The sequence below is a fragment of the Hyaena hyaena genome, unplaced genomic scaffold (genome assembly GCF_003009895.1).
Source record: "Hyaena hyaena isolate Hyena2069 unplaced genomic scaffold, ASM300989v1 scaffold_77, whole genome shotgun sequence".
NCBI lineage: Eukaryota > Metazoa > Chordata > Mammalia > Carnivora > Hyaenidae > Hyaena > Hyaena hyaena.
Window position 1 is genome coordinate 3,614,506 of NW_024080708.1, and position 16,508 is coordinate 3,631,013.

Consider the following 16,508-nt stretch of genomic DNA (forward strand, 5'->3'; position numbering starts at 1 on the left):
TTCCTGACAGCCACCATAGCACCCATGTGTCTTCCCCACCCAACCTTGCCTTTTTGCATGATTGTCCTCTTGACCCTCTTTCCCAGAGGTATCTGCTAGTCGCATGTTAGATTCACCATCTCCCCACTCGATCAGGGCAGGTCAGACTGGTGAGGATAGAGGCAACTTGTTCTTCTTCTGACATCCTACCGAGACCCGGGTATATGAATACACAGGTTTCAGACCCTAATGTCTTGGCCTAATAGTCTGATCTGGAGACTGGGAGATTGCCTGGGACTGCCCTGTCCTCATTCAGTTTACCTTCCCATTACATCCCTCCACCTTCATCATCTGTACTGTCTTCATAAGCTGGCTCTCCCACAAATCTTAGATGCATGTCTCTGTGTGTGTGCACTGTGGATATACATTAGTCTTTCGCATGCATTTCTCCAAAACCAGCACTGACACTTGCTGCAATGCTTATTCCCTCCACCCCTGCCGGCATCACAGATCTCAGAGGAGTGAAAACCCAGCCTTAAAACTGGGTCACAGGAGAGAATTAGGTGGTGATTAGGGGGCTTGGGTTTTATGTTGTGGGTGGGATGACTCTAGGAGCCAATAAGTGAGTTGTGGAGGTCTGTTGGTGTCCAGCTGATAAGGTTATAACTGAACTGGGTTCAGTGTTCTAGTGTACATTACCGCGCTGTTTGTTTTGTGTAGGAAACCAGTTTCTTTTTATTTGGCCAAGTGTTTTCTCCGAGCATCAGAAGGATTGACTCATCCTTTGGTATTTCATTTGAATTTGGGATTTTTTATGAATCCTTTCTCTCTTTGCTAGGTATTCACTAATCCACTGAAGATCCCTACTATTCAAGATATGGATGAATTGAACAATAAGACAATTGGATATGAGGGAATTGATAGTCCTAGCTGGCCTCCATCTGTTGGAGAAGAAAGCAGGACACCTTCTCTTCAGCTTAAGCCTCTGGATTCCAGTGTTTTTCAGTTTTCCAGGTGGGTAAAAAACACAGTCTCTCTTTAATAGTAGTAAGCTTCAGGTCCGTTTTCCTGTAAAGTAAGTCGGGATGGTTATCGTGTTTATGCTTATGTTTCTCCTACGGCCTAGCATGGAACTCAGATGGAGAAACACCATTTGGGGCTGATAGACTTGTCTGTTGCGTGTACTTCCAAGTTCCCGACATTACACCTGCTGCGTCAAGTCTGTCTGTCTGTCTCTCTTGAGGTAGTCATCTGACAAATACTCGTTTATGTTTTGCCTGTTCACATTACGTTGGGAACTTTGTGAGTGAAATAACGGCCATGAAAACTCTTTGGAAAGCCTAATGTGCAATCCAAATGTAAGGGAATGCTGCCTAACACTTGTCGGTCACATATAAAAAAATAACCATTAGAAGTTTGTGTCGGTATTGGTATGAGTTTAGTTTGGGGCTTCCCATGTCCATCTTCTAGCACCTTCTTGATACGATTTTGTTAGTCTTTATAATAGGAAGAAGCATACCTTTTCTTTCTCTTAAATAACAGGAGTGTTTGAAGTGCTGAAAGATATGACTGCCCTGTACTACCATGAGACTGGAACTCAGGACTCCTAATTATGACTTGCCTTCTCCTCTCTGCTATGCTTCTCGCTTCTGGCAGGGCCAAACCATAAGGCAGGTACAGAGTTGCTCTCTAAAAGTAGAAACTTCTGTAGTCATCAATAATGCGATGATTATATAATGGGTTGTTTTCTTCTTAGGTGAGTCTCTTCAGCCTCTCATCTAGCCAGGCGTCTCTGCACGTGTGCAGGTCCCTATTCTGTGCTTCTTCCACAATTAAGCCCTATAAGTATTGGAAGAACCGCATGACCCCCCACCCACTCCCAGCCCCCGAACATGAGCACAAAGTCTCAAGAAGAAGTAAGCTATTAGGAGCAAAACAACACAACGCTAAGGGGATTCAATGAGAATCTGTATGAAATCATCTAGAACAGCGCCTTGGAAGATAATAGGCACTCAGTAACTAATGTTAAATCTGAGTCCTACTGAAGGAGCAATTTCTAAGATTGAACAGTACTGCAGAATATAGTCCACTCAGTCCCAGGGCCTTGAGTCTAATTCGACTCTGTTCCCATACATTGTTTTCCAGCTCCCATTGTACGTTGGGAGGGATAGACAGTAAAGTGTCATGTGTTTTCGAAGCCCATTGTTCTCTCTCTACTTTGATCTCCTTGAGATGCTCACACACCCAAATTGCCACTGACTATCAATGTTTCCTTGCCCTTGAAAGCTATTCGTTCCCTGCTGTGACCACTTTTCCTTTTGCTTCGGTGTTTGTTTTCTTACTCTAGAGTGGTTTCTGGTCATCTGAAGGAAACTGCAAATGCTGATACAGGTTGTATGTTTTATGAGTGCAGTATGGCAGTACGTCCATTGGGTGGCATACTTCATCAGTCTTTAATGACATCTCCGTAGGAGTTCTTTATGGAGCTGCTGTATCCAGATTTGGGTTTTGGCTATAGAGGATAGGTAGAGTACTTCAGTCGTGTATAATTTTAATTTGACAATATGCTTTCAAGGGAAAGAGATACGTGATCATTGATGCTGCTAATGTTATGTTTTATGTAAGGTCAGTAAAATGATTATGTCATTTTAAGCTACATGTATAAAGAGATTCAGATTGATTGCAGAGTCCGCCTTTTTATAGGGAAGAATGAAGGTACGCAAGAGTTCAGTCAAATTTACAAGGTTTTCTTTGTAAAACAGTGTTTGAAATAGCAGGTTTAGTCAGGAGTTACAAAGGTCCCTGTTATTATCAAAACCTAAAGCTGATAAGGCTCCTTGGGTCATGCAGTACAGCTCTCCAACTCTAGATAAAATAAAGCCCACACTGTCCTAGAGAGGTTTTAATAGTTCTAGCGGGGTACAGGGCTTCAGTGGAAATAGCTTTGTGAGTTTTCACAAACTAGCAAGGGGATGGGAGGACTTGCAGTAAAGAATAGGTTCAGCCAGTATGTAAGCAGGCATAATCATTTAGCTTATTTTTGCTAAAGGAAATATTCCTTTTTTCTTTATTCATTCTGCATATATTCGAGTGCTTGCTGAATTGAAAGGCAATGTTCTTTTTTGTTTGTTTGTTTGTTTTTGAGGGAGAGAGAAAGAGAGAGAGGGAGCGTCAGAGAGAGAGAATCCCAAGCATGCTCTGCATTATCAACACACAGCCCAACACAGGGCACGATCTCACGAACCGTGAGATCATGACCTGAGCCAAAATCAAGAGTCCGACACTCAAATGACTGAGCCACCCAGGCGCCCCTGAAAGGCAATGTTCTAAGGCAGTAATGGAATCAAAAACGAAGGCGCTTATGTTAAAAGTTATATGTGTAAGGATCTCCAATATATGCTACTTTTCATATGCATGATACAAACTTAAGGTCTAAAGTATCCATTGCTATATGGGCAAAGGAGAGAATTAGTGGCTATAAATTATTTAGACACTTAGAGATCTCTTGAATAAACAATATGTCAAAGGCTGATTATAATTAGTTTATGTTTTAAAAGGATAACAAAAAATGCCATCCAAACGACACTGTGATCGTTGAAGGAGAGGAAGAAAGACATTCTTGTGTGTTTAAGGGAATATTTGAAACAACAAATACAGGTAGAACTAGAACAGTTTTATAAATTAGTAACGTTGATTCAGCAGCTAGTATTAATATTTTAAAAGATGATCTTTGAGAGCAACTTCCAGAATGGAGAAATGAAGAGTGTGATGGACTCTTTCATGAACAAATAACAATGTAACTGGAAAATATTATTGAACAGAGTAAAACAATCATTCAGAGTTCCTAGAAATTGTCCTAGAGGCAATACAGCAAATAAATATTTATTCAAGAAAACCTATGAAATTTCAGAAACAACAGCAACAATCTTCACCATTTAGCTTGCTCTCACCCCCCTCCAAGCCGCATTTTACAAAAACTTCTCAGGGAGCTCTAATCCAGGTGGGTATGGTCAAGAAGTTGGGCACTCCCTCTTTCCCTAGCTCCCAGTCTAGAGCTGTGGTTTCACCTGGGAGGGACAGGCCTCTGACATTTCTCATCTCCCCCAGTTCTGTCGTGCAGAAGCTCCATTCCAGGCAGACTCAAGAGGAATAGGTCTCTTTTCTCCTATGTAGCCCCCACTCAGGGTCAGAGCACTCACCTGGGAACAGTATATTGACAATACTGGACTCCTGTTGCTCTGCCAGCTTGCTTATAGGGCAGAGGTGCATGCCTGAAGAAGCAAGCCAGAAAACATCACCCAGCACCTATTCATAAAGAAAATTTTCTTTTCTTTCTGCCACTTCTACACAGTGGCACCGAGGGTCTGCTTAGGGAAAGAGGACTACTTTATGTGGAACAGATCGTGGAGAGTTCCATTCCTAAAAGCACTGTCAAAAATAATGGAGGGGCACCTGGGTTGCTCAGTTAGGTAAGCGTCCAACTCTTGGTTTCAGCTCAGTCATCATCCAAGGGTGGTGGGGTGGAGCCCTATGTCGGGCTCCGCGCTAAGAGTGGAGCCTGTTTTAAGATTCTCTCCCCATCTGTCCCTCTCCTCTGCCCTGCCTAGCTCTTACTCTCTGTCTCTCTTTCTCTAAAATTAAAAAAAAAAAAAATGGAAATCTTGATGAGCAGTGCCCTTGAAGAGGGCACTCATAGCCCCATGGTACAGGTTACAACAAGCAAGGTGACTGAGCAGTCAGAAGTTTGATAACACAGAAAACCAAGGAAAAAGTCAAGAAGACCTCTCCTGGGATCATAGTCAGCCCTAGGATTAGGAAGGCTGTGCATAAGCACAAGGCTGCAGTTACTCAAGAGCAATCAAACTAGGACATACGGTAGACTTTAAAGCAGTCCTCAAGCCTCACACAGATCAAACAACAAAGGACAGGGCTCTCACTGGCACTAAGCTTGACATAAGCACAACCTCTAACCACTGGCTGAACAATAAGCCTTTCTGACCCAGGGGTGATTCCTAGGAAATCAGGCTTAAAAAGTAAATCACACTTTTCCTAGTAGACTGGAAGAGTGTGTGCATGCTCAAAGTTGTGCCCTCTCACAGGTGATTATAAAGGGAAAATCCAAGCTGCTACTACCTGGCTCAGTGCAGGGTAGAAACCGATTCCTTGAACTGTGATAGCAGCCTCCAAGCCATACATACATCCAATGGCAAAGGATAAAAATCTAACTGGCTAAGAGTGCTTAAGCATAATCTCTGACTAGTGAAGTGCCCTATACTGACCCAAGGGTGATTCCTAGGTTGCCAGGTAAAAGATAAAAACCAAGAAGAAATCTGAACAGGAACATCAGAGGCTGTATACTGTAGAGGAAATAGGTTTCATGGAGTCAGTTCAGCCAAGTCACTAAATAAACAACCAAGCAAACAACAACAGTATCAACCACTCCGGGAGATGGGATCAGTATCTAAAGTTGCTAGACTGTGTTATCTAAAATATACAGTCGTTGGGACGCCTGGCTGGCTCAGTTGGTGGAGCGTGAGACTCTTGATCTCAGGGTTGTAAGTTTGAGCCCCACATTGAATCTAGTGATTACTTAAAAATAAGAAATCTTAAAAAAAAAAGCCAAAACCAAAAACAACCATCCAGGTGCCTGGGTGGCTCAGTCAGTTAAGCGTCAGACTCTTGGTTTCTGCTCAGGCCATGATCTTGTGGTTTCGTGAGTTTGAGCCTGGCATTGGGCTCTGTGCTGGCAATGTGGAGCCTGCTTGGGATTCTCCCTCTCTACCCCTCCCCTGCTCACACTGTCTCTCTTTCTCAAAATAAATAAATAAACTGTTAAAAGGTTTTTTAAAATATCCAATTGTCAACAAAAAATTTATGAGACATGCAAAGGAACAGGGAAGTGTGACCTGTACATAGGAAAAAAAGCAAATAATAGAAACTGCTCCTGAAGAGACCCAGAGGACTGATTTAGCAAAAACTTCAAAGCAGCCATTGTAAATATGTTCAAAGAACTAAAAGGAGACCATGTCTCATCAACTAGAGAGTATCAGTAAAGGGACAGAAATTACCTATACCTACATCTGTATCTGTTTCTATATCTATATATTTTATATGGAAATATAAGTATGAAAGAACCAAATGGAAATTCTGGAGTTGAAAAGTATAGTAACTAACATGAAAGTTTCACTGAAAGGACTCAAAAGGGCATTAGAGTTGACACAAAAGAATCAGCAGACTTGAAGATATATCAGTTATAGATTATGCCATCTGAAGACCAGAGAGGAAAAAAGAATGAAGAAAAATGAACAGAGCCTCAAAGTAAATGTGGGACACCATTAAGTACATTAACATATGCAGAGTCGAAGGTATAGGAAGAAAAGAGGTAGAAAAAATATTCAAGGAAATAATGGCTGAAAACTTTCCCACTTTGGTGAAGAACATTCATCTGCACTCTACTAAACTGAGCAAATTCAAAATAGGACAAATGCAAAGAGATTAACAGCCAGACATAGCATAGTGAAAATATAGAAAGCCAAGGACAAAGAGAACGTCTCTAAAGCAGCAAGAGAAAAATACTCCACATGTACAAGAGAACCCCAGTAAGATTAACAGCTGACTTCTCATCCAAGCAGTGGAAACTAGAGGGCATATTCAAGGTAGTAAAAGAAGAAACAGTGTCAGGCCAGTCTCTTAAACCCAGTAAAACTATTTTTAGAGAATGAAGGTGAAATAAATACCTCCCCACATAAACAAAAGCAGATGGAATTTGTTTCTAGCAAAACTGCCTTTCAAGAAATACTTAAGGGAGTTGTTTAGGCTGAAAGCAAGTGATACCAGACAGTAATCCAAATTCACCGTGAGAAGACAAAAGAGCACTGGCAGTGGTATCTAATTAATTATAAAAGACAATATAATGGCATTTTCCTTGTTTCTATTTTTTTTTTTAATTATTTATGTTTGTTATTGAGACAGAGAAAAACAGAGCGTGAGTAGGGGAGGGGCAGAGAGAGAGGCAGACAGAGAATCTGAAACAGGCTCCAGGCTCTGAGCTGTCAGTACAGAGCCCAATGCAGGGCTCAAACCTACAAACTGTGAGATCATGACCTGAGCCGAAGTTGGATGCTTAACTGACTGAGCCACCCAGGTGCCCTTCCTGCTTCTGTTCTTCACTAATTTAACGAATAATTTCACAAAGCAATATTTATGTGTTTGTATATGATTTTATATACATATATAACTTTATTATTAGGTTCATCTACAGATGTAAAATATTTACCAATGACAGCACAAAGGAGGTGAGTGGGGAGCAAAGCAGTACTGGAATAAGGAAATAATGCCATAGTAAGAAATGAAGAAAACTTAAAATGGAAAAATAAGAAGGTTGATTTAGCAAACTCTGTAAACATTATCAGTATGTGAACGCTCTGCTTTCTTCTCTCAGCTTCCTCAAAAGACATAACATTACATAAAATAATAATTATAGCAATGTATTGTTAGATTTGTAAATGTTAAATGAGAAAACATCCACATAACATAAAAAGAGAAACAGTAGAGGAAGAAAGGAACAAAGAGCACATGACCCATGTAGAAAACAGCTAAGTAGCAGATGTAAATTCCGTCATTTTGATAGACATTAAATACCATGAGTTTACCTTATCCAATCAAAAGACAGAAATTATCAGGTTAGATTTTTTTTAAATATCCAGATACACAGGAGACACACTTTAGATTCAGAGATGCAAAAAGGTTGAAAATAAAAGGATGTAAACAGATATACCATGCAAGCAGCAACCATAAGAGAGCTGGAGTGGTTATGCTACCATCAGACAAAATAGACTCGACTTTTTTTAAGTTTTTGTTTATTTATTTATTTATTTAGAGAAAATAGGCGGGGGAAGGGCAGAGATAGAGGGAGAGAGAATCCCAAGCAGGCTCCACCCTGTCAGCACAGAGCCCTACGTGGGCCTCGATCTCACAAACCGTGAGATCATGACCCAGCCGAAATCAAGAGTCAAGCCCTTAACTGACTGAGTCACCCTGGTGCCCCAAGACAAAATAGATTTTAAACAAACAAACAAAAACTGTTACTCGACATAAAAGAACACTTCATAATGACAAAGTTCATCAAGAAGATATAATAATTATACCTATATATGGACCTAACAACAGAGCCCCCAAAATACAGGAAGCAAAAGCAGACAGGATCACAGGGAGAAAGATGTCAATAATGATTGGAGATTTCAATGCCCCACCTTCCATACTGGGTAGAAGATCAGCAAGGAAGTAGAAGAGTTGAAGAATGCCATAAACCAACTGGACCTGATGGACACGTATAGAACACTTCACCCCAAAAAAGCACAGTGCATATTCTTCTCAAGTGCACGTGAAATATTCTCCAGATGAGACCATATGTTAGACCATGAAACAGCCTCAACAAATTCAGAGGGTTGGTAGCAAACAAAGGACATACTCCAGTCACATTGGAATTAAATTAGAAATCAACAACAGAAGGAAATTTGGGAAATTCACAAATATGTGGATATGAAACAACACTTCAGAAAAACAAATGAGTAAAAGGAGAGATCACAAGGGAAATTACAAAATATCTTGAGAAGATGAAAATGAAAGCAAAGTATATCAAAACTTGTGGGATAAAGCTAAAGCACTCCGAGAGAAAATTATATCTGTAAATGCTCGTTTTAAAATTGAAGGAAGATCTCAAGTCAATAACCTAAACTTCCACTCGAAGAAACTACAAAAACAAGAGCCAGCTAAACTCACATCAAGCAGAAAGAAAGAAATAACACAGATCAGAATGGAATTGAAATAGAGAGTAGAAATACAATACAGAAAAATCAGTGGAAACAAAAGTCAGCTCTTTGAGGGGAAAAAAAAAAAAACAAACAGAAATTAAAACAGTTCCTAGAAGAAAGCTTTGACATTGGCCATAGGAACATTTTTCTCAGTATGTCTCCTCGGGCAAGGGAGACAAAAGCAAAATGAAACTATTGGGACTACACCAAAATAAAAAGCTTTTTGCACAGTGAAGGAAACCGTCAACAAAATGTCAAAGCAACCTACTGAATGGGAGAAGGTGCTTGCAAATTACATATCCAATAAGGGGGCTGATATCCAAAATGTATGAAGAATTTCCACAACACCAAAAACACCCATAAATAACTTGATTTAAAAAACAAGCAAAGGACCTGAATAGACATTTTTCCAAAGAAGACATACAAATGGCCAACAGACACATGAAAAGATGCTCAGCATCACTAATCATCGGGCAAAGGCAAGTCAAAACCACAATGAGATACCACCTTACACCTGTCAGAATGGCTAGAATCAAAAAGACCAGAAATAAAAAGTGTTGGCAAGGATGTGGAGAAAGAGGAACTTCATTCACTGTTGGTGAGAATGCAAATCGGTGCAGCCACTGTGGAAAACAGTATGGCGTTTCCTCAAAAAATTAAAAATAGAATTACCATATGATCCAGTAATTCCACTGTTGGGTATTTACCCAAAGAAAATAAAAACACTAATTTGAATAAATAATAATGCAGCCCTATGTTTATTGCAGCATTGTTTACAGTAGCTTGCCATTTGCAACACTAGAGGGTATAATGCTAAGTGAAATAAGTCAGAAAGATAAATATCATATAATTTCATTCATATGTGGAATTTAAGAAACAAAACAAGCAGACAAAGAAAAAAGAGACAAAGAAAAAAGACAAACCAAACAACAGGCTCTTAACTACAGAGAATAAACTGGTGGTTGCCAGAGGAGAGGTGGTGGGGGGATGGATGAAATAGATGGAGGGATTAAAAGTACACTTATCTTGGGGCGCCTGGGTGGCTTAGTCATTTGAGCGTCCGACTTTTGCTTGGGTCATGATCTCGCGGTTCCTGGGTTCGAGCCCCGCGTCGGGCTCTGTGCTGACTGCCAGCTCAGAGCCTGGAGCCTGTTTCGGAGTCTGTGACTCCCTCTCTCTCTGACCCTCCCCTGCTCACGCTGTCTCTCTCTCTCTCTCTCCCTCCTAGAAATAAATAAAAACATAAAAAAAAAAAAGTACACTTACCTTGATGAGCACTGAATAATGTATAGAATTGTTGAATCATTATATTGTACACCTTTAACTAATATAACACTATGTTCATTATACTTCAAATAAATAGCCACCAAAAAATTAAGAAAAGAGTTAGTCAAATGATTCTATTTACAGTCGCTTCAAAAATGAAGTATTTAGGAGTAAATTTAACAGAAGTACAAGTATGACTTGGGAACCAAAAAGTATAAAGAAAACTTAAATGAATGGAAAGATATTTTGTGCTTATGGGTCAGAAGATGTAATGTTGGTAAGATGGCAATACTCCCCAAATTGAGGTACATATTCGATGAAGTCCCTGTCAAAATATCAGCTTGCTCCTCTGCAGGCAGACCTTTGAGGAGTATGACAAAAAGAAGAAAGAAAATGAGAAGAAACTATGCAGTTGGAAAAGAATTCCTGCTGTTCAAACCCTAAATTAATCCTCACTAAAATGAGTGACTACAGGTCTAGGATAAGAATCAATCCCTAAAGGGAAGAACCAGACCTTAATTTACAGAACTAGTAAGTACTTAGAACCAATAAGTAAAAGTCACCTATTTTTCCCTCATTCACAAAATGGTTTCTTGTTTATTTCCTCTTATGTGCAGGGTTTTGTTCCTTCATTCCCATCTAGCACAGTTAGTTAAGCTCTCTTCGGTCAAGGAGTTTCTACTTTGGTACTTTAGTAGGGAACTTAGAAGAGACCCATATGCACCCTGTAAAAAGTGATATACATTGTAATAGAGTGCTAAGGTGCTATGGGAATTCGGAAGTAGCATTTGAGCTGGACTCAGACTTGCAGTGTTGGGTAGGAGAAGGGCCCTCCAGTCAAAAGAAGCAGCATAAGAAATGATGGAGCGTTGCTTTTGGCTGGTGGTTTTGAAGGCAGGTAATGAGAGAGCATCTAGGGCCACGTTATGTCCCAGCGCTGCCACTGACTAGCTGCGTGACCTTGAGAAAGTCAACTTCTCTAGGTCTGAGCATCCTCTTTAAAAAAGGTAGATAACACCACCGCCTACTTCAGCGTTACTGGGAAAATTGAATGAGACCACACACATTAAGCACCTGTCACACTGTGTGGCACAGAGTAAGTGTTCAATAAATGTTTCTTCTGTTTTGGAGTCCACTCCAAATGGACTAAGTTAAGGCATTTGAGCTTTTCTGTTGTGGGGAGCAGTACGTAAAGATTTCAGATAAGGGTATAACATGATCAGAGCAACGCCTTAGGAAGATTAACTTGGCAGCGGGTTATCTGGAAGTGAGTGAAGGGGAGACTGGAGGAAGCCACAGCAATAGTTCAGGAGAGGTAATGTGAGCTTGAATTTGAGTGTTGATAGTAGTAGAACCATATGAAAGTACTGAGAGTTTGCTGGTGTCATAACACATATCGGAAGCATAGGAGAAGGAACAGGTTTTAAGATGAACATGGAAAGGCCAGTTTTATACAGCCTGAGGTACCAGTGGGACTCCCAGGAAGGAATGAGTGATGGGCAATTGGAAATTCAGTCCTAGAAATCAGGGCTGGGGGAATGACTTTAGAGTTACTGACCAGAAGTTATGGCCAAGAGGTTGTATGAGATTACCAAAGAAAAATATGGGGAGAGAAGAGAAGAGGATTAAGGACAGAAAGAACCCTTAGAGGTGGGAAAACGAAGAGAAGGCAGGTCGTTTGACTTTCACTGCCTTTCATAAAACTTTGGGTGTTGCTATCTAGTGCCCCATACTCTGCCTTCATGAAGACCTCTGAACTGCCTGTTTTACTGTCTTCCTCACCACCTGCAGTGGCCCTTACACATGCTCTGTAGACAGATCCGTGTGTTGGCACATCGCCCACAAAACTTTTCCCCCCTGAGGTTGACCCAACAAGATCTATTAAGATGCAGACCAGTTTTCTTCCTGAGTGAACACTGGCTTTGAAGAACATTCGGGGTGCTGTGAGAAGCTAACGTTTGAGATGTCTTACATATGTTCTCAAAAATTGCAGAGAAAACTGCGTGGCCTCGACATACAGTCAGGTGGCCTATAATATATGCCTGACTCTTTCTCATTGAAAATTCGAGAGTTAATTTTTTACCTTGAACCTTCTTTGGTTTTCTGTAGGGAAGACAGAACAGTGATATGGGTAAAAATTGGGGTGGGGGTCCCCATCCCACTGCATGATTTTAAATTGCCTACAGATTTCATGGCACCAGTTTTTTTGTTGTTGTTGTTAATCCCTTCATCAGTCATTGCACATAGCAGTCAGAAATGGGAGGGGACTCAAGATTACTGTCCGGTGCTTTCCTGAAGAAACGAGGGAGTGCCTGTTTGCCCTGACAGAGGGGAGTTCTTTTGCCCTAAGAGGGAAATGACTTGAATTGGCCGATTCAATTTGTTTGTTCCTGACTAGCACCCTGTGTTTTAATTAACTTTTACAAGTGAATAATGGGCAATAGCCACAATCCAGTTGGCTGGCAAAGGAACTGTATGGTGTTCTGTTGCAATATAAAAAAGTATGCCTAAGTCTTTGATACTGGAAGGTTTTTGTGACACGTTAAAATTAACGAGCTGGCTCAGTTTTCCTCCACATATTCTACTGGGCTTTTTATGACCTTTTTTTCCATTCTCTTGTTAGGGGATTTTGATTTGTGTGTGTATTTTTTGTTTGTTTGTTTTTCTGCCTTTCCTTGCATTCTGGGAACTCCTAAGTCAGGCTGGTTTCAATCCTATTTTCAGAATTCTTACCAAGATCAACCTGGTCTTGTTATATCCAGATGCTGACTTTCCTACCTTTTGACCTCAGCTCCCCCTTCAGAGTGATTGCTATCTCAACAAGTTGCATGAGTTGAAGGGTTTGGAGTTTGGCGATTGAGTTGTATCCCCAACCTGAAATGCTCTGTGGATAAAAGCTCGAGTCAGTTTTAATGCAGGAAATTTGGAGAGAGGCTCCACAGGATGAGAATATATTGAGCTTATATTGTGAAAGCTTAAATTTTAATTTCCTCTCCTTCTTGCAGTAAGTACAAGTGGATCCTGGGAGAGGAGCCGGCAGAGAAACGAAGAAGGCTCCAGAGTGAGAGGACAACACCTCCTCTCGATTATTCCATGCCCGGCCCTTACAGGAGGGTTGAGGCAGCCGTTGCCTACCCAGAAGGGGAGAATAGCCATGATAAATCCATTTCTGAGAGAAGCACACCACCATACCTTTCCCCAGAATACCCAGAAGCAAGCAAGAGTACCAGTCAGAGTAGGGAGGTCTCCGTTCTATATTCAGGGGCCCAAGACCACCACCAGGGGTCCCTGCTCCCTGAAGAATTAGAAGATCAGATGCCAAGATTGGTAGCAGAAGAGTCTAACAGAGGCAGCGCAAACATAAACAAGGAGGAAGTGAACAAGGGACCCTTTGTAGCCGTCGTGGGTGTCGCAAAAGGTATTAGAGATTCAGGCGCTCCCATTCAGCTGATCCCTTTTAACAGAGAAGAGCTTGCTGAGAAAAGAAAAGCAGTTGAATCCTGGAGCCCAGTGCCGTATTCCTCTGTGGCCTCTGTCACCACCCCTGCCGCAGCCGCTGGGGAGAAGGGCCAAGGTTATGAGGAGAGTGGAGGGCGCAGTACACCAAAGACCAAGAGCCAAAGAGAGCTGGAAGAACTGAAGAGAACCACAGAAAAACTGGAACGGGTTTTGGCCGAAAGGAATCTGTTCCAGCAAAAGGTTAGGGCCGCACCTTACCACTGGGGTATAAGACCTCATTTTGGCCAACGGAACAGACCGCTGGAGCTCTGGGTTTCGTATTCTGAGGCTTCTAACCGCAAGAAGCCGTTGAGTCCTTCTGTGCTGTGTCTCAGATTGAATGAGCCCCAGTGGGCTTCCCTCCCATGTTTGGGGATGGAGAAGGCCCGTAAGTGGAGGATGGATAGAGAAATCACAGAGCGAGTGTACTAGGGGCAATTTGGGGCACTCCCATCGCACGTGGGGGTCATTGAGTATGTGTTTCTTGGACTGCAGGTGGAGGAGCTGGAGCAGGAGAGGAATCACTGGCATTCTGAATTCCAGAAAATCCAAAACGAATTGGTGACCTATACCACCCAGGAGACAGAAGGCTTGTACTGGAGCAAGAAACACATGGGGTATCGCCAAGCCGAATTCCAGGTTCTGAAGGCCGAGCTGGAGAGAACCAAGGAAGAAAAGCAGGAGCTCAAAGAGAAACTGAAGGAGACAGAGACACACCTAGAAGTGCTGCAGAAGGCTCAGGTCTCCTACCGGACCCCAGAGGGAGATGACCTAGAAAGGTTAATTCCTAGGGTTGAGTTATCAGCTTGTGAGTGCTAATGGGAAGCATCCCTGAGGACCCCCAGCCACTAGCCATAGATAAGGGCGGAAGCCTTAATTAATGCACAGGCCACCAAGGATTGAGGAATCCTTAGAGAGCCCCAGTCAGTCTCCCCGTGCTCGGTGGCAGTGCACTTCCTTCTTTCTGTCTAGCTAATGGAAACCTAATTGTTGAGAAACGTAGGCCCGTTTTTAAGGAGCTTCGTTTTGTTCTGTTGGCTAATGACTTCATGTCATTTCTTCTGCCCCCTCACTGCATCATACAGGGCTTTGGCAAAGCTTACGCGGCTGCGTATCCACGTCAGCTATCTCCTTACTTCTGTCCTCCCTCACTTGGAGCTTCGTGAGATCGGGTTTGACTCAGAACAAGTGGATGGGATCCTGTATACGGTGCTGGAGGCAAATCACATACTGGATTGAACACCGGACTTAATACTCTGTACACCCTCCTGCACCCTGTTCTCCTCTCTTCTCTCTTCTCTTGTCTTCTCTCCTCTCCTCTCTCTCCCTCCTCTCTCCATCTCTTCCTCTCCCCGCCCCTTCCCTCTCTCTCTTCCTCGCTGTCCCTCTCCCTCTCCCTCTCACCTTTATGCCTTATATAGAAAATCTTTGAGTAAATCCTGGCTCTTACTCAGCCTGCTTCTTACTCAGTTTTGGTGTGGAGAAAGAGGCTAGTTAATGGGCTTTCGGGACTTCCAGGAACAGAAAAGCAATAGTCACCAATACAGGTGACCTGAAAGCTGTAACTCTCATGACGTAGATACTCGTATATCCTTTCCGAAATGGTTTGTATCCGTTTGGGTGAAATCAGTCAGCAAACACTGGGTCCAACGCAGTAGGTGTGTGGGTTTAAATTAAGAAGTAGAACTCATGGTTTCAGCCTTCAAGGATCTAACAACCTAGTTGGAAACACAAGACACACACACACACACACACACACCAGGTCAAATAACTTGTACAAGGGAGTGGTACGAACATGACAGAGACATTCTGAGGGCGGGGGGAGGGAAGTTGAAGGAAGGCATCACCTCAGAATTGGGACCTAAACTAAGATTTGTTTAAAGCATGAGCGTGACCACACTGTTAACGGTGGTCTTTCTTTAGGTGGTAGGACCATGGTTGGTATTTTCCCTTCTTGCTATCTTCCTGCCTTTTTCACATTTTCTATAATAAACCTGTTACTCTTCTTACATTGGAAAAAATAAATTGTTTTTAAAAAGAATGAGTAGGTTTGGATTTAGATGTCAGATGAGAGACTGTTTAACATACAATTTTATATTTGTAATTTATGTTATATGTAGCATTATCTCTGGAAAAAATAGCGTGAACCAAAGCATGGAAAATGCTAGAATGTAAAAAATATGTTTGTTTGGCAGAAGCGATGGGCTCATGTAAAGGGAACTATAAAGGTTGAAGTATGACCCATCTGCCCACCCTCACGTGGTATTTGCATTTTGATGAGGAGTTCTTGAAAAAATCTTCAGGGCTCAAATTTAAAAAAAATATGTATGCACTGGGGCGCCTAGGTGGCTCAGTCGGTTAAGTGTCCAACTTCGGCTCAGGTCATGATCTCACGGTTCGTGGGTTCGAGCCCCACGTCGGGCTCTGTGCTGACAGCTAGCTCAGAGCTTGGAGCCTGTTTCGGATTCTGTGTCTCCCTCTCTCTCTGACCCTCCCCTGCTCATGCTGCCTCTCTCTCTCTCTCTCTCTCTCTCTCTCTCTCTCTCAGAAATAAAAACATTAAAAATAATTAAAAAAAATAAAAAAATATATATGTACCACCAAACTTTGGGATTTCAGGTAGTGGGGAGACTATTTGATACCCCTCAGAATCCACCACCTACCTATTCTTGAGTCTAGTGCTGAGTACAGGGTTGATCTCATATTATCAGAAATAGTAAAACCTATGCTCTTGTAAAAGTAGACATTTTGTTTATTCATTACTTTATTGTATTTATATAGCACATACTCTCCAAAGAGTTCAAGGTACTCTTCACAAGACGTTGAAGAATGGACACGTAAAAATATACCAGCAGTGAAAAAGAAGTAAAGGAGAAATTTTAAAAGAAGGGAGTGGGGTAGGTGAGATCAAGCAGTCACAATGGGATTGGTCAGTGCAGAGAAACATTTTGG

General features: G+C 41.8%; 1 protein-coding gene across 3 annotated transcripts in view; it reads left to right on the forward strand.

Annotated features, from left to right (window-relative positions):
- MORC4 (MORC family CW-type zinc finger 4) overlaps positions 1-15,597 on the forward strand; it is a 54,475-nt gene extending 38,878 nt beyond the window's left edge. For 2 of the 3 annotated variants that reach the window (XM_039233501.1, XM_039233502.1), the window contains exons 14-17: positions 818-993; positions 13,064-13,757; positions 14,052-14,335; positions 14,642-15,597. In XM_039233501.1, coding sequence (XP_039089432.1) covers positions 818-993; positions 13,064-13,757; positions 14,052-14,335; positions 14,642-14,795 — 1,308 coding nt within the window. In that variant the 3' untranslated portion in view covers positions 14,796-15,597. The remainder of the gene's footprint in view (positions 1-817; positions 994-13,063; positions 13,758-14,051; positions 14,336-14,641) is intronic. The other variant, XM_039233503.1, reaches the window with a different exon arrangement.
- The last annotated feature ends 911 nt before the right edge of the window (positions 15,598-16,508 follow it).